This window comes from Cervus elaphus, chromosome 1 (assembly GCF_910594005.1).
Source record: "Cervus elaphus chromosome 1, mCerEla1.1, whole genome shotgun sequence".
In the NCBI taxonomy this organism is placed as follows: Eukaryota; Metazoa; Chordata; class Mammalia; order Artiodactyla; family Cervidae; genus Cervus; species Cervus elaphus.
The window spans coordinates 56,106,561-56,125,012 of NC_057815.1; the positions used below are offsets into that span (position 1 = coordinate 56,106,561).

At 42.8% G+C, this 18,452-nt stretch overlaps 1 protein-coding gene and 1 long non-coding RNA gene across 4 annotated transcripts in view; both read right to left on the minus strand.

Moving 5' to 3' along the window:
- SWAP70 (switching B cell complex subunit SWAP70) overlaps positions 1-1,996 on the minus strand; it is a 75,344-nt gene extending 73,348 nt beyond the window's left edge. The window contains exon 1 of one of the 2 annotated variants that reach the window (XM_043903322.1): positions 1,796-1,996. In XM_043903322.1, coding sequence (XP_043759257.1) covers positions 1,796-1,894 — 99 coding nt within the window. In that variant the 5' untranslated portion in view covers positions 1,895-1,996. The remainder of the gene's footprint in view (positions 1-1,795) is intronic. The other variant, XM_043903330.1, reaches the window with a different exon arrangement.
- Positions 1,997-15,288: 13,292 nt separating this feature from the next.
- Positions 15,289-18,452, minus strand: part of LOC122694515 — a 53,093-nt gene continuing 49,929 nt past the window's right edge. For both annotated transcript variants that reach the window (XR_006341200.1, XR_006341201.1), the window contains one exon: positions 15,289-15,429. This is a non-coding gene — a long non-coding RNA (uncharacterized LOC122694515). The remainder of the gene's footprint in view (positions 15,430-18,452) is intronic.

Below are 18,452 nucleotides of genomic sequence, written 5' to 3' on the forward strand. Positions count from 1 at the left end.
ATGCTAGCCCTAAATCGAACCACATCAATAATTAAATGTAATTGGTCTGTACACACCAATTTAATTACAGATTATCAAAATGGATTAAAAAACCAAGAACCAACTACATGCCATCTAAAGAAACTCACTTTAAACATGGTGGTATGGGTAAATTGAAAGCAAAAACAGTGAAGAGTAAAATTCAACTCTGTTCATAATTACCAAAAACTGGAAATAACACAAATATTCTTCAAGAGTGAATGGCTTAACCATGGTATATCCATACAGTGGAATACTGCTTAGCAATAAAAAGAATTATTGATACAACAACATAAGTGAATCTCAAAGGCATATATGCTAAATAAAAGAAGCCAATGTCAAAAGGTTACATGCTCTATGACTCCATTTTTGTGACACTATGGAAAAGACAAAACTATAGCAATTAAGAACAGATCATTGATTGCCAGCAGTTAAGGAAGAGGGAGCAGCATGAAGGAAAATTTGGGGATGATGTAACTGACAGAGACCCAATTTTGGTAGTAGTTATACAAATCCAGCCCACTCCAGTACTCTTGCCTGGAAAATCCCATGGACAGAGGAGTCTGGTGGGCTACAGTCCATGGGGTCGCAAAGAGTCAGACACGACTGAGCGACTCCACCAGGTATGTTAAAACCCAGAACCATCCACCAAAAGAGTTAATTTTACTCTGCTAATTTTAAAAATTTATTCAAATAAAGATTAAGTGGATGATCTCCATGAATTGTTCCAGACTATGATTTTGTGTTTAAGAAAAAAAGAGTAGGGTGAAAGGAAAACAGGCAGAATGCTAGGTCTTACTGGCATAAAAGCCACTAGTCAGAAGAACCTTTTGATGACTGCACAAAATATACAGAGCAAACTCAATCTTCAGAAATTCACTCCCAGAAGAGGCTAAGATAACGAGACATTCATATCCAAAATGTGTATATTTTAAAATGCCTATGAATGGTTCTTCTTTGTCTGTTTCCATACTTTTAACTTTCAAGAAGCTGCCAATTTCTCCTGGCCAAGTGCCACTTGCCCTGCTCGGGGTTACTCAATTTACAAGCGTTCCTTTATTCATACCTTACTCTCCCTTAATGATGGGGTCTTTGGCAGTCGCAATAAAGATTTTGCAGGGTGCCAGATACAGCGCCTCACCCGGAAACTAAGTTCCTGCGGGACACGGCACACCCTGGACTCGGCACACCCTGGACTCGATCCAGACTTGAGGACGCCAGGTCTTCCTCACTAATCGGAAAGCGTCCCCCATTGCCACAGCGCCCCAAAAGCGGAGGCCGCCGAGGGCCGGGCTCTGGCGCACTTCTCCCTCCCTTCTCGGAACTGCCCGGTTGCCTACGTTGCGGCTGGCCGTTTTGAGGACTGCCCCGGTGCGGAGCGTGCGCCTTGGAGGGCTCAGCCCAGTCACCTTGGGCAAGCCTCTTCCTCTCCCAGAGTAAGGAGGAAACTTTGGATTAGTTTCCTAGGGAGCTTCCCACCGCCCTCGCGGAGTCTGAAACTTTCCCGGCCTCCAGCGCCAACAGGGAGCCGAGCTCGCCGCTCAGGGTCCCCAGCCCCGCGGTCCCTTGCTCAAGGTGAGCCCTGGGGAAACTAACGCAAAACGAGGAGGAGGCAAAAAAATGCCAAATGCCGGTCTCTGCCCCCTCCACCCCAAGCAGGCCGCTCGGCCACATTCTGGCCTGCCACTCCCTGCGGTCACCCTCCGCCAGCCCGCTTCCACCCCGGGAGCGCGCGCCGGGGAGGGGCGAATGGGGGTCCGGGAGAGGGTGTGCCCACCTTGAGTTGGGATTTGGAGACCTTGCCGCTGTGGTCCAGGTCGAGCGCGGTGAAAGCATGCCAGATGCCCTTGAGCAGCTCATCCTTCAAGCTCCCCATGGCTGCGGCGCCGCTCCTCCGGCTGCCCCAACTGCCCCGCCAGCCACTCGGTGCGTCTGACGCCCCTCTGCCTCTGCCTCCCCTGCCGGCCGAGCCGTCACGTGACCTCGCCGGGCCCCGCCCCGCAAGGCCCCGCCCACTCGGCGCCCGCGGGGGAACAGCGCTCCGCAGGGGGAGCGCGGAGTCGCGTGGTCTGCCTATCCATGCGGGTGTGGACGCCCGGCCTTGTTTCCCGGCTAGGAAGACAGACGACACCACGCACTCCCCTAGTGCTTCCAAAACCAGTTCAGGCCACTTTCGGTACTTGCATATCTTCCAAACAAGAGCCCCTATCCCGAGTAAGAATATGTGAGTAGAGGTGAGCAGCCTCCTCGGCTTCAGTACGCGTCCCGCAGCGAAAAAGGGAGCCCTGGTCCTGACCCGAGAAAGGGGTCACAGTCTGAGGAGGCCAGACAAGATCTCCAAAAATTCCCGGGCAGGGGCTCAAATGCTGGCACAGTTCCTAGTGGGAGAGGACATGGAGCCGGAGGGGAAGCAGGGAAGGACCTTCAGGGAAACTGGTTCATTCATTTCGGAAACCGTTTCTTGATGTCTACTGTGTAGTGGACTCCGGGGGCTCAGAGACGAGGTTTAAGGTGGGTTTAAAAGTCAGAGGGTCAGGCAACATTTTCTTTCTAACTCTCAGCTGTCTAGGGTCAGTTCACAACTTGCAGAGGATTTGACGTGCTGTTTCCTGATATTTCTGTCAGTGCCAGGCACAGTGCCCTGCATCTCCGATCCAAGACCAAATCTGGACAAAAAGGAGAGAAAGACAATTACCAAGAATTTTCAAAGGGAAATGGTTCTCAGATGGTTTTGTTTTCCTCTTTTATGTTCCTAAATGCATGTATATGCACTTTGTTAAAAGGAAAAGGGCATCATAAGCAAGGGTGATTTGGAGAGAGCAGAAAAGGAAGGAGCTACTTCAGTGAGCTTGAGGCCAAAGGGAACTTGGTGGAGCAGAGGAAGGGATAACCCTGTTGAAGGGAAGGGGCAGAAGCAGAGGGACTGTCAGTCTCTCACTGGAGGGCCCTCGAGTCCCTGCTTCTCCATTTGTCAGGACTTTGCTTTCTCTGCTAGAATCCAGTCTCCATCAGTGATCTTCCCTACTCCAGGTCAAGTCTTCCAGTCAACGAAAACACATGATTTAACCTCTAATTTCTTCACGCAACTCAGCTTTCCCTGGGTAGTGACAAAAAAGAAACCCTCCTAATTCTCAAGGTTCAGATTAACCACTAGATGACACTCCTCCTTCTCTCTCTGTATCTGGAAGCACCAGAAAGATGTTTCAAAGTTTTTGCTGGGGTGTGGGGCGTCACATGACCAGCACATTATGAACTTTCAAATTCTGACTTCTTCCACAATCCCCAGTCTCATAATCTGAACAAATTTTAAAGCAAAATAATGTCACAGGAACTGTGCTTTGGAACCTAGCAAATTATATCTACTGCTGCATCACCAGTTAACCCAAAAGTAGGCAGCTTAAAACAATAATAAACATAATCTCATATTTTCATCAATTCCTGGAATTTAGAAGCCATTTAGTCCTATAGTTCTGACTTGAGGACTCTTGAGAAGTTTCAGTCAGAATATGGGACTGTAGTCATCTGAAGGGGAGGCTGGTGCTGTAGAAATTACTTGCACATTGTTTCACCCACATGGACGTGTTCACAAAAGACCTCAGTTCCTCCCTATATGGGTTTGCCTACAGCTATTTGGATGTCCTCACAACATGTCAGCTGGCTTTTCCCAGAGCAGGTGATCCAAGAAAAAGGTGGAAGCTGTAATGTCTTTTATGATCCTGCCTCAGAAGTCACATATCATCACTGTAATATTCTACTGATTACTCAGGTCAGACCTATTTAAGGTGGGAGGGGAACTACAAAGGAGCATGAGTATCAGAAGGCAGGGCTTCCCAGGTAGCTCAGTGGTAAAGAATCCATCTGCCAATGCAGGAGAGGTGGGTACAATCCCCGAGTCTGGAAGATCCTCTAGAGGAGGAAATGGCAACCCACTCCAGTGTGCTTGCCTGAGAAATCCCATGGACAGAAGAGGGTGGTGGGCTACAGTCCATGGGGGTCACAAAAGACATGGCTTAGTAACTAACCAACAATCAAAAAGCAAGAATCACTGAGGCCCATGTTGGAAGTTGGCGACCACACAGATGTAGGGTAGAATCCAAACTCCTCCATTTGCTCCTGTGGGCAAATATGAAGCTTCATTTCTTCATATGTAAAATGGGAAGGCTAATCTTTATCTTGCAAAACTGCTATAAGGCTTAAATGAGACATCAGTATATATGAGACACAGCACCCTGGTACCTGACAACTGTTGATATTTGGCTCTTGTGGTTTTCTGCTCTGTCAATTTAACTGAAATTCAGTTCCCCAAATTTCCTTTCCCAGTCTGGTCCCAGGACAGGACTGATCACAAGAGAAATCTGGGTAAGATTTGAAAGGAGCGAGTGAAGCAGAGTGGTAGCGCTCCATGGCTGATGCCAAGTACCAGCTGCAGCCTGTAAACTTTTTATTGACCTGCTGCCACGCTGTTGGCGCAGAGCAGCAACTGGTCCCCAGCTCCTCCACCTCCCACCACATCTATTTCAGCTTCTCCTAGCCTCTGCAGCCATCCAATGTAAAGAGCCGATTCATGGGAAAAGACCCTGTTGCTGGGAAAGACTGAGGGCATGAAGAGAAAGGGGCGACAGAGGATAAGATGGTTGGATGGCATCATCAACTCAATGGAGATGAGTTTGAGCAGACTCTGGGAGATAGTGAAGGACAGGGAAGCCTGGTATTCTACAGTCCATGGGGTTACAAAGAGTCGGACATGACTGAGCAACTGAACAACAAGCCTCTGGGGCAAGGCACACATGTAGTTCTGTGGTAAAGGCATTAACTTCTTGGGCAGGCCGCCTGCATCATCAATGTGAGAGATAGCTGTGGGTTCTGTTCTGACCTCATTGGTTCCGGTTTGCCCTTATGAATTCTAGTTTGCCCTCACTCTCTCCGAGTTCAATCCAAGTTGTCTTCCTGTTAGCTGTGATGACTATCAGTTTCAGGCCCATTTCTGGTCGCAGAGGCTACAGCCTTCCATAGACTTCACCAGCTTTCTTTTGTGATCCCTGGTTAGTTTCCTCTGGCCCTCACAGAGGATCCTCTAGTAAGCATGGAGTCTTAACCACTGGACCACCAAGAAATTCCCCCTCATAACTTTTTGAAAGGACCAACCCTGCTGTTAGCTTGATCTTGTGTTTCTAGCCTCCAGAAACATGAGATAATAAATTTCTGTTATTTAAGCCACCAGTTTGTAGTACCTTACCATGGCACCGCTAGCAAACTAATAGTGTTGGACAAAAGGTTATAGCTAGCAAAAAGTTTGGCAACACTGTTAAATGGCACAATGTAAAACATAGAAAGAGTATCTAATGAAAAATAGTATGGATATTTAATGATCTAATGGATCTGGCTAAGGAGATTTTCAGTCATAATGCTGAAATTGCCAACTGGTTTCTTCAATTTGTCTAAGATAAAATACATGAAGGGAGTTGAACTAAAGATGGAATTGTTCAATTTGGAAGCTGCATTTAGAGGGACTGTAACAAAGCCAAGATATGCTGGGTTCAAAGATAAAACTGTTTCTAATTCCCAGTTTCTCCTGGTAAAAGACCTTCAAAGCAGGACATAGCCTAAGAGCAAAGATTAAATCCAGCACACTTCAAGAAAAGTAGAGGTAAAAATCATCTCAGGATTTTTTTCAGTTCAAGGATCCAATGCAATATTGAAAGGTATGCTTCACAGATACTCCCAATTAGACAAAAAAAAAAAGCTTTAAGACTTTAAAGAGCATTATCTCAGAGCATCTTGACTCTAAGACTAAGGAAGAGAGGGGATTATATTTAAGAGACTTCAATGCATTTAGTGGGCTTCCCTGGTAGCTCAGACAGTAAAGCCTGCAATGCAGGAGACCTGGGTTTAATCCCTGGGTTGGGAAGATCCCCTGGAGAAGGAAATGGCAACCTACTCCAGTACTCTTGCCTGGAAAAGTCCATGGATGGAGGAGCCTGGTAGGCCACAGTCCATGGGATCCCAAAGAGTCTGACGTGACTGAGCAACTTCACTGGTGGTGGAATGCATTTAATAGAAAACCCACAATGTTGTTAAGAAAATGATATTGGTAGAAGCACCACCAACTTGGACAGAAAAAAACATAGATAGTTCAGAATGAAAAGTGGCCTGGGGGAGGGACAGCAACGTTATAGGAACAGGAAGATGACAGAGAGCAACCCATTTGCAAACATAGGCTATTTCTTATGCAAAAGGAATAATGACTGACTACAGAGCCAAGAACCCAGAGGGAAAAGCCAAGAATTACAGAGAAACACTTTTAAGCAGGACCAGGCCTTAGTCAAGGAATTAAAACATATGCTTGGATGGATTTCAGAACTGCTATGAACCAGTGACTGCTACCCGCCTTTCATCCCTCTCCCCTCCACTTTTTTGAATGGGAGTACTTGTTATAGTTATTCTGTTCCTATAATACCATTGCATGTTGGCTAGTGTACAAAAGAGAGGTAACATAGCAGACCTGACTGCTTAACCTTAGAAAAGTCTGCATATAAATTTGACCTTTGGGGAAAAAAATGGTTGGTCTTTGGCTGGCAACTGGGAACCTAGATTTCAAGAAGGCTCCCACCATTACTTGATTAGAGTGGCTCTCTATGCCTACTAAACTGTTTGGTCAAACAATATGGTTCATGTTGAATATTCGTCTTCTATCTGGGTGTCTATGATTCAGGTACAGGTCAGACAGAGGCTACCTACTTGATTAACCCTCAATAAAAAACCTGGGCATTGGGTCTCTAATGAATTTTCTTAGTTGGTGACATTTCACATGTGTCTTCACAATGCATTTCTGGGGAAATTAAGCACATCTTGTGTGACTCCATTGGGAGAGGACTCTGGAAGTTGCCCCTAGTTTTCTCTGAGCATTGCCCCATCTGCCTTTTCCCTTTGCTGATTTTGCTCTGAATTCTTTTGTTGTAATAAATCTTAGCCCTAAGTATGACTATATGCTGAATCCCATAAGTCCTCTTAATGAATTACTGAAATTCACTGGGGGTGGTCTTGGGGGATGCCCAACATAGGAAGTAATAGGACAGATAACTTGTCTGTTTCATTCACAATTCTTCAGATGGAGAGGAGTTGCAATTACCAGGATTTTTATGAGATCCTAGACTTCAAGCCAATTCCATCAAAGGCACATGAATTGTGGTAACTGGGATGGGGTGAGGGTTGTAGTGGATGGTCTCCAAGATGGCTGCTAGTAACTCTGTCCCTCCCTATAGAAGCATACTGCTCCTCATATCAAAAGGTGAAGTATGAGACTTCCCGGGTGGTCCAGTGGTTAAGACTCCACACTGCCAATGCAGGGGACCCAGGTTCAGTCCCTGGTGAGGGAACTAGATCCCACATGCCACAACTAAGTGTTCGCATACTGCAACTAAACATCCCACTTGCCGCAATGAAGATCCCATGTGCCCAACTAACACCCCGTGTAGCCAAATAAATATGAAAAAGAAAAGAGATGCAGTCTAATTCCTCTCTACTTGGATATGGGCTGGACTTAGTGACTTGTTTGACTTATGTGTGCTCAGTCACTCAATTGTGTCTGACTCTTTACGACCCTGTGAACTGTAGCCTGCCAGGCTCCTCTGTCCATGGAATTTTCCCAGGCAAGAATACTGGAGTAGGTTGTCATTTTCTTCTCCAGGGGATCTTCCTGACCCAGGGATTGAACCCATGTCTCTTGCATCTCCTGCATTGGCAGGTGGATTCTTTACTACTGAGCCACCTAGGAAGACCCTTTGACTTACAAATGTGTTAAAAGTGGCAGCCTGGGACTTCTATGGTCATATCATTAAAAACCTACACCTTTCATCCAATTTCTTGGACTTTTACTCTTGAATATGCTTTCTTGGGACTTACTGTTGTGCTATGAGAAGCTAAAGTCACATGGAAAGGCCACATGGAGAGAGGAAACAATGCTGGCCAAACCCCAACTGTTTCAACAATGCAAGCCCAGATATCAGGCATGTCAATGAAGGAGCCATCTTGGACATTCTAGTCTCAGCAAATACAACGTAGAAGAGAACCAAAACCCCAGACATATGACCCCAGGTAAGCTGTTCCTGCCATCTCCAGCCATTTGAGACAATGTAGCTTGAGGTCCCAGACATTGGGAAACAGAGCAAACAATCCCCTCTGTGCCCTGCCCAGATTTCTGACCCACTAAATCATGAGCATAATAAAATGGTTGGTGTTTCATGCTGCCATGAAATACCATGGTGGTTTGGGTGATTTGCTGGTTAGCATTAGATAACTGAACAGCAGGGACAAGATGATGTTCCCAAGATGTTTCCTTCCGCTGCCCACTGAATAAGATTCTGGCTTGGCCTACTCAGGACGCTTCCCCTCCCCCTGCCTTTCAAGGAGAGTCCCACTTTCCCAGACCAGCTCCTGAGCTCTTTCTTATAATGGCAAATTAGGAAGAAAGGAAGAGGGAAAAGAGATCACAATGCAGAATTTGGGAGAAGGGGTAATGTTGAGAAGAAAAGAAAAGCAGTTGTACGTAAAGGCAGTGGGTGGGAAAAGGTGATTCTAAGAGATCTCAGGAAAGACTACATAGCCCCATTTGAAAGGTACAAATAAAGGATGTGAAAACTTTCAAAATTAGCTTTGGCTGGGTGGACTGTGTTCCTTCATTCAGGAATACCGTAGTCATGGTTAACACTTACCTTTCTAAGTGTTACAAATAGATGGCATTCCCTCTCTTTGGACTATGTCCCAGGACATCCTGTCTTTTTTTTTTTTTTTGCTAACTGCAACAAAGGAGAAACACAGGATGGTCTGAGAGTGTAGAGAACACACTGCTCTGTTGGAAACAGGGAAAGTGTCAGATGAAGAGTGACAGTGAGTTGAGTCCTGAAGGATGAGTTGCAGTGAGCTAGGCAAAAAATGGGAGAAGAAATTTCCAGACAGAATGAAGAGTGTAGATGGATATTAGTTCAGTAATGAAACCCAAGTAAAGACCAGTGTGGCCTGAGTGTGAAGAACAGGGAGACAGTGCTGAGCTAAGAGGAGAAACTAGAGAGGTAACATTGGAAGAATAATAAGCCAAGAGAAACAGCCCTGCCCGTGAGCTCTGTCAAGCTCTTATCTTGGCCAAGACCTGTGTTGAAGAAAAAATCAATCGACAGTCAATCTAAGAAAGAAATGGAAGTGACTTCCCTGGCATTCCAGTGGTTAAGACTCAGTTCTTCCCAATGTATATGTCTGTTGACAGATGAATGGGTAAAGAAGTTGTGGTATATATATACAGTGGAATATTACTCAGCCATAAAAAGGGACAAATTTGACTCAGTTCTAATGAGGTAGATGAACCTAGAGCCTGTTAAACAGAGCAAAGTAAGTCAGAAAGAGAAAAACAAATATCATATGGAATCTAGAAAAATGGTACTGATACACCTGTTTGCAGGGCAGGAATAAAGACACAGACATAGAGAATAGATTTGTGGACACAGCAGGGGAAGGAAGGGTAGGACGAATTGAGAGAGTAGCATTGAAACATATACATTTCCATATGTAAAACAGAGAGCTAATAGGAATTTGCTTTGTAACACAGGGAGCTCAGTCAGATTCTCTGTGACAGCCTAGAGGGGTGGCATAGGGTAGGATGTGGGAGGGAGGTTCAAGAGGGAGGGGACATATGTGTACTTATGGCTGATCCTCCTTGTTGTATAGCAGAAACCAACACACCATTGTAAAGCAATTATTCTCCAATTTAAAAATATTTTTTAAATGGTATCATCTCTCAAAAAAAATAAAAAGACTCCATGCTTTCAGGAGTGCCTCATGCAGGAGGCACAGGTTTGATCCCTGGTCAGGGAATGGCACAGCCCAAAAAAGAAAGAAAGAGGTGGAAGATTTTATTCAAGCTTCCCTGGTGGCTCAGAGGTTAAAGCGTCTGCCTCCAATGCGGGAGACCTGGGTTTGATCCCTGGGTCAGGAAGATCCCCTGGAGAAGGAAATGGTAACCCAATCCAGTATTCTTGCCTGGAGAATCCCATGGACGGAGGAGCCTGGTAGGCTACAGTCCATGGGGTCACAAAGAATCGGACATGACTGAGCGCCTTCACTTTCACCTGAAGATTATAATTCGGGAAGCAGTCATTTAGAAAGCTCTGAGGACTGCTCTGCCTGTTAGAGGTCAAAGCACAGCTATCTAAGTTTTTGAGACAAAGGGTTTTATATCAGAAGATATACTGACAGTGGCCACAGTCAGATCTGCACATACAAAGTGAGTCATCATGACCCCTTATAAGATGAAGACGGAAAGCATTCTCCTAGGAGGTCTGGGTAATGCAGATGCAAGGAGAAGGAGAAGGCCCAAACAGATGGAGAGTAATTTTATGTTTAAATTTTCCTTACCTTGCCATAAAATATGAATTTTATTTCATCACCTGAAATGCCCTGTAATCAGTGGACACAATCTAGAAGCAAAAAGCAGAAATGCTGAGCAACTGTGCCTGACGTTGGCAGATCTGGGAGTGGTGTCCGGCCCCAGCCACAAGGCCACTGATAGCATCTTTGTGACTGCTGTCACCCCGCAGCTTCCTAAGAGGAAGCTTCTGGTTCCATGGGAAGTTTCATAAACCGATGCCAGGATTTACATTCTCAGAACCAAGACAAATTAGTCTCTTCAACTGGTAAAATCAGCTCTCGGGGGTTATTGTAAGGATCAAATAAAATTAACAGCTGTGAAAATGTGGCATAGTCACTAAAGCCTATCCAAATGGGATGGACAATCGTGATAAACAGGAAGGAGGAGAATAATGGAGCTCTGATGCCAGCAAGAACAAAATCCTCTGAGGCCTTAGGGTTGGCTGGCTTGCTCAAGGTGCAGAAGCAGCAAAATCTGACCTTTTAACTGTAAGAACTAAAAGCCTTCTCTGACATCACTAGCTGAAGCTTAGGCGAACCCCGTGTTCCACAGAAAATCCTTATTTAATCATCTTTCACTGAGACCAAGACCGGATCTACTGCCCCACGGAATAGATCCATGTATGAAAAATCCATATCGGCCTGACCCATTAAGAATAGGGATGAAAAAAAAAAAAGAATAGGGATGAGGGCAGAGTCGAGAGAAACTTCACAAACATGGAGATTGGGTCTTTTCTTTTTTTTTTTTTTTTTACCTACAGTTGATTTACAGTGTTGTGCCAATCTCTGGTATACAGCAAAGTGACTCAGTTATATACGTATATAATTCTTCTTCTATAGTCTTTTCCATTATGGTTTATGACAGGATATTGAATATAGTTCCCTGTGCCATACATTAGGATCTTATTGTTTATCCATTCTAAATGCAGTAGTTTGCATCTGCCAACCCCAAACTCCCTGTGCACCCCTCTTCTTACCCGCATCCCCTCTCCCCTTTGGCAACCACAGGGCTGTTCTCTATAAGTCTGTTTCTGCTTTGTAGATAGGTTCATTTGTGCCATAAATTTAGATTCCATATATAAGTGATATCATATGGTATTTGTCTTTCTGACTTACTTCACTTAGTATGTTGCTGTAAATGGCATTATTTCATTCTTTTTTATGGCTGGGTAGTATTCCATTGTGTATATGTACCACAGCTTCTTTATCCATTCATCTGTCAATGGCCATTTAGGTTGTTTCCATGTTTTGGCGACTGTGAATAGTGCTGCTATGAACATAGGGGTGTACTCTTTAAATTATAGTTTTGTCTGGGTATATTCCCAGGAGTGGAATCACTGGATCATATGGTAATTCTATTTTTAGTTTTCTGAGGAACTTCCATACTGTTTTCCATAGTGGCTGCCCCAACTTACGTTCTCCACACCCTCTCTGGCATTTGTTATTTATAGACTTTTTTTTTTTAAATGATGGCCATTCTGACTGGTGTGAAGTGGTACCTCACTATAGTTCTGATTTTCTTTTCTCTAATAATTAGTGATGTTGAGCGTCTTCTTTGGAGAAATGTCTATTAAGGTCTTCTGTCCATTTTTCCATGGGTTGTTTGGTTTTCTGTTGTTGAGTTGTATTAGCTGTTTGTGTATTTTGGAGATGCAGCCCTTGTCAGATGTGGAGACTGAGTCTTGAGAATTAGTGAAAGTTCATAGATAGCTAGAGAAGAGAAGGTAGGGCATTCCAGAAAGAGCTGCATGTGCAAAAATAGAAAAGCAAAAAAAAAAAAAAAAGGATGGTGCTTTGGCTATATGATATCATGATTTATAACAAATAGACATTTAATCTTGTCCCATTCTGGCATGTGGAGAAGGAAATGGCAACCCACTCCAGTATTCTTGCCTGGAGAATCCCATGGACAGTGGAGCCTGGTGGGCTGCCGTCCAAGGGGTCGCACAGAGTCGGACACGACTGAAGCGACTTAGCAGCAGCAGCAGCATTCTGACACTCCTAAAACCCTTAGAATTTCCTAAGTGTTGAGAGCCATAACAGTGTCTTTTGTTATGTTAATGAGGTAACTTTTATAAAGAACCTAAGGATATGGGCTCCTTGCCAGAGGAACCAACAATTTAATTGGAGAGTTGGAACTTGGAGTCCCACCCCTTTTGACCTCTGGGGACAGGAGAGGGGTTAGAGATTGAGCTCAATCACCAATGGCCAATGGTTTAATCAGTTGTTCCTATGTAAGAGAACTTCCATAAAAACTCAAAAGGACACAGGATTTGGAGAGTTTCTCGGTTGGTAAACCAGAATGCATCCATATTACAGCTCCCAAACTCCACAGAAACAGAAACTCCTGTTTTCAGAAAACTCACCCTATGTATCTCTTCATTTGACTGTTCATTCATAAGCTTTAATACCTTTTCTGATAAACTGGTAATCTAATAAGTAAACTGGTTTTCTGACTTCTGTGAGTCATTCTAGCAAATCAATCAAATCCCCAAGGAAGGGGTCATGGGAACCTCTGAGTTAGAGCCAGTGGGTCAGAAGCACAGGTAACAACTTGTACTTGGAATTGGCATCTGAAGTCAAAAGTCTTGTGGGACTAAGTCTTTAACCTGTGAGATATGCTCTTATCTCCAGGTAGATAGTGTCAGAATTGACACTAGCTGGTGTTGGAGGATTGCTTGGTGTAGGGAAGACATTCACACATCAAAATTGAAATCAATATCTTGAAGAGATATCTACACTCTCATGTTGATGGCAGAATTATTCACAGCAGTCAAGATACAGAAACAACCTAAATGTCCATTGACGGGGCGTGGGTAAAGAATACAGCATATACATATACATATACAGTGAAATAGTATTCAGTCTTTACAAAGAAGGAAATCTTGACATTTGCAACAATATGGGAGAACCTGGAGGACATCATGGTAACTGGAATAAGGCAGACACAGAAAGTCAAATACTGCATTATCTCATTTATATGTGAATCTAATATAGTCAAATTCATAGACGATAGGAGTAGAATGATAGTTGCCAGGGGCTGCAGGGAGGGAGAAATAGGGAAATGTTGGTCAAAGCAACAAAGTTTCAGTTTTGCAAGATGATTAAGTTCTGGAGATCTGATGTACAACAATGGGAATAGAGTTACCAATCCTGTAGTATATACTTAAAATTTGCTAAGAGGGTAGATCTTAATTGTTCTTACCACCACCAAAAACAAAATGGTAACTAGTAATTATGTGAAGTGATGGATATGTCAGTTAGTTTGATTATAGCAATTAAAATTCACAGTGTATACATATATTAAAACATCAAGTCATACACCTTAAATATATACTACTTTTTAAGTATTTATTTGTCTGTGCTGGGTCTTCATTATAGCACACCGGATCTTTAGTTGTGACTCTCAAGATCTTTAGTTTTGGCATGTGAACTCTTCATTGTGGCATGTGGAATCTAGTTCCCTGACCAGGGATGGAACCCAGCCCCCTCCATTGGAAGCAACAAGTCTTACTTAGTACCATGTGCGTGCTGCTAAGACCACTCTAGGATTGTTCACTGGGTCCTCAGAATAGCTTCCTGCTCCTTCTCATATTTTCAATCTTTCCCCATCTCTTCCATCATCTAACCTTTGATACCTTGGTAGAATCATCTGAAGACTTTACTTCCCAGAAACAAAGGACCGAGACAGTAGTCAGCTTTCTTTATGATATTTGATTGACACACCATCTTGTATAACGTATTATCAGACTCCCTTTTTAGCTGGTTATTATGTGACCATCAGGTTAAGCATATTTTCCTGTTTTTAGTACAGTTTCTGCCTTTTACATAATTCTTTGGCTTACTTTTGTTCACTATATACATTCTTCCCTCATTACACTGAAAGAAATAAATACTTATACTTTATACTGTTGGGGAAGTGGAAATTTCTGCCTTCAGTTCAGTTCAGTTGCTCAGTTGTGTCTGACTCTTTGCAACCCCATGGACTGCAGCACACCAAGCTTCCCTGTCCATCATCAACTCTGGGAGCCTACTCAAACTCATGTCCATCGAGTCAGTGATGCCATCCAACCATCTCATCCTCTGTCATCCCCTTCTCTTCCTACCTTCAATCTTTCCCAGCATCAGGCTTTTTTCCAGGGAGTCAGTTCTTCGCATTAGTTCAGTTCACTCACTCAGTCATGTCCAACTCTTTGCAACCCCATGGACTGCAGCATGCCAGGCCTCCCTGTCCATCACCAACTCTCAGAGTTTACTCAAACTCATGTCCATTGAGTTGGTGATGCCATCCAACCATCTCATCCTCTGTCGTCCCCTTCTCCTCACACCTTCAATCCTTCCCAGCATCAGGGTCTTTTTTAATGAGTCAGTTCTTCCCATCAGGTGGCCAAAATATTGGAGTTTCAGCTTCAGCATCAGTTCTTCCAATGAATATTCAGGACTGATTTCCTTTAGGATGGACTGGCTGGATCTCCCTGAAGTCCAAGGGACTCAAGAGTCTTCTCCAACACCACAGTTCAAAAGCATCAGTTCTTCGACACTTAGCTTTCTTTATAGTCCAACTCTCACATCCATACATGACTACCGGAAAAACCAAAGCTTTGACTAGACGGACCCTTGTTGGCAAACCAATGTCTCTGCTTTTTAATATGCTGTCTAGGTTGGTCATAACTTTTCTTCCAAGGAGCAAGCATCTTTTAATTTCATGGCTGCAGTCACCATCTGCAGTGATTTTGGAGCCCAAAAAAACAAAGTCTGTCACTGCTTCCCCATCTATTTGCCATGAAGTGATGGAAGCAGATGCCATGATTTTAGTTTTTTGAATGTTGAGTTTTAAGTCAGCTTTTTCACTCTCCTTTTTCACTTTCATCAAAAGGCTCCTCAGTTCCTCTTTGCTTTCTGCCATAAGGGTGGTGTCGTCTGCATATCTGAGGTTATTGATATTTCTCCTGGAAACTGATATTTCCACCTTATCCCTCTTGAATTCCAGTGGGACTAATAATAAAAATGAGATAAAATAGATTAACAGGCAAAATGAAACATTTTAATTCATGCACATGGAGATGCCATAGAAATGGGACCTAAGAATTGGCCAAGGCAAGCAACTTTTATACTTTTTAGATAAAAACAAAACAATAAATTTGTGAAGAAGTGACAGGACAAAGAATTTTTGGTTTTGGATGCTCAGTTAGTGAAGAATCTAAACAGAGTTTGGGCTTGAGGTAGTAAATTAAAGAAGTAACAAGGTTTGTTTAGGATTTGTCTGTTCAGGATTCTTGGCCTGAATTCCTTATCTCTAGGGATAGGGTCTCCTTCTGCCTCCAGATGCAGGGAGGGCACCTTTCACATGAGAAATCTATTTCCTGCTTTCAGGGGGAATGAGGGGAGGTCAAAATGTCCCTCTTATGTTGGCCATTTCTTACATAACTTTATTCAAAATAACCTATATGCTATGAAGAGCATTTTGGGGTGGCCTGCCCTAAGCCCCAGAAATACACAGAATATACCTACCAGAAGAATCAAAGCAGCCAAAAATATTAACACCTACTTTGAAAATTAATAAGAATTTAAATGTATTTTATTATATTTAGCCTCCTTTGGCATTATAATTACCTTTTTATGTGCTTCTTTAAAACTTTCACTTTGAATCATGGACTTTAGAAATGTTAATTAACTATAATTATTATTCTTTTTTGATGGTCAAAGAGACAACATGGCCATTGAGAGCCCTGTTATATTGGCTTCAATGTCCAGTCAGTACTATTTCAAGTTTTTTTGGAAGTATCATTTTCTCAGATATTATGAGTCCTCCCTGGTTTTCCCCTGTTCCAAGACACGGAATTAACTATGCTTTAAAAAGTCTTGGGAACTTCCCTGGTGGTTCAGAGGCTAAGACTCCATGTTCCCAATGCAAGCGGCAGGAGTTAAACACCCTGGTCAAGGAACCAGACCACATGCCACAACTAAGACCTGGAGCACCAAATAATTAATATATATGTATATTTTTTAAAGTCGAGGCTTTTTTAAAGGAGCATAGTAGAATCCAAAATCTGGATATTGGGTGTGCAAATCAATTTGGTAGTGAGTAAAGTTGTTTACAGGTGACAAAGTTGAAAAGTATTTTTCTTCCTGAGTCCCCATCAATTTGCATTAAATCTTTCCACTTTTATCCAACTCTTACTTATTCTAATATATGAATATAATAATTTAATATACATTCTACATCCTTAATTTTTAACTCCTCACCAAATCTATGATTATAAGCTCTTCTCTTTTATAATCTTTATTTGAATCATCTATCACCACTCAGAAGTCTCTTCATGGATGCAAATTTGTTTGCATTCTTTTTTTGGTCTGAAATGAATTTAGGGCTCAACTGTAAGAAAGATTTTCTTAGCTGTTAACATCTATAGCTTGGTTATTTAGAAATGACGTGTGCTCTGCTTCAATTTTGATCCTTTTGGGGGAATAATGTAGGTATAAATATGAAACAAATGAACAGCTTAGTGTTGTAATCAAATAAAATTTGGTAACAAAGCAAATCTGATACATATTTCATGAGTTGTTATTGTGATAATAAGATAATTAACTATGTATGGAAAAGTTTGCATAAATGGTGGTAAGTATACACCTGAAGATCGTATGTCAAAGCTTAGATGTTAGGAGAGCTAAGGGAAGATTGGACATATGAGAGAGATCAGGAAGCTATTCTGAGGACCCTGAACAGTTCTCAAGTGGTGCTCAGCAGCACCCACATGTCGAGACCTTTTCAAGTCATCAGCAGAAAGGACAGGACATCTACCCAACTCTAAGTCCATGAGGGGAATGGTTTACCCACATGTTCTGTGTTGGATTTCAAGTGACTGCCATAATACCTGACACAGAGAAGATGCTCAAAGCTTATTCGTGGAAGGAAGAAAAGAAGGAAGGCATGAAGGAAGAAAAGAAGGGAGTGAATGCTTATATTTCCAGTCATTCCAAACAACTGTGTAAATATATAACAAAGGCAGCACAACTAATTATATAATACAAGCATACCTCAGAGATACTGCAGGTTAAATTCACTTCTGGCTATCACAATAAATCATATACTGCAATAAAGCAAATATGCAATAAAGGAGAGTCTATGAGTGACTATGCAATAAAGCAAATCACATAAATTTTTTGGTTTTCCTAGTGCATAGAAAAGTTATGTTCACACTATACTGTAGTCTACTTGTGCAACAGCATTGCAAAAAAACCCCACTGTACCTACTTTAATTACAAAGTAATTTATTGCTATAAACTGCTGTCACCTGAGACTTCCGTGAGTCATAATCTTTATACAATAGTAAAGAGTAAATAATATAAAAAATCAGTGTTCACATATCACCATAAAAATATAATAATGAAAAAGTCTGAAATATTGTGAACCAACAGACTTGTTCAATGTAAGGTTGCCACAAATCTTCAATTTGTAAAAAGCACAGTATCTGTGAAGTGCAATAAGTAAAGCACAATAAAATGAGGTATACCTGCACTAACTAAGCAAAACTACATCATTTCAGGAAATCCCCCTATGAAAGGGATGTGCGTGTGCTAAGTCACTTCAGTTGTGTCTGATTCTTTATGACCTATGCACTATAGCCCACCAGGCTCCTCTGTCTATGGGAATCTTCAGGCAAAAATACTGGAGTGGGTTGCCATGCCCTCCTCCAGGGGATCTTCCCAACCCAGGAATCAAACCCACATCCCTTACATCTCACAAGAGGATTGGCAGGCGGATTCTTTACCACTAGTGCCACCTGGGAAGCACATGAAACAGACAGACATGACAAATGCCACTGATGGAGCATGTGAAGTGTTTAATGATTAAAAGGGTCCCACCTCCACACAGGAGAGCCTCCACAAATGGTTCCATTTGAACAAAGTGTCCAAAATAGGCAAATCTATAGAGACAGAAAATGCCGTCTCTGCTGGTTGCCTGGGACTTGGAAGAGGAGGGAAGTGGGGAGTGACTCCTAATGAATTTCCCATTG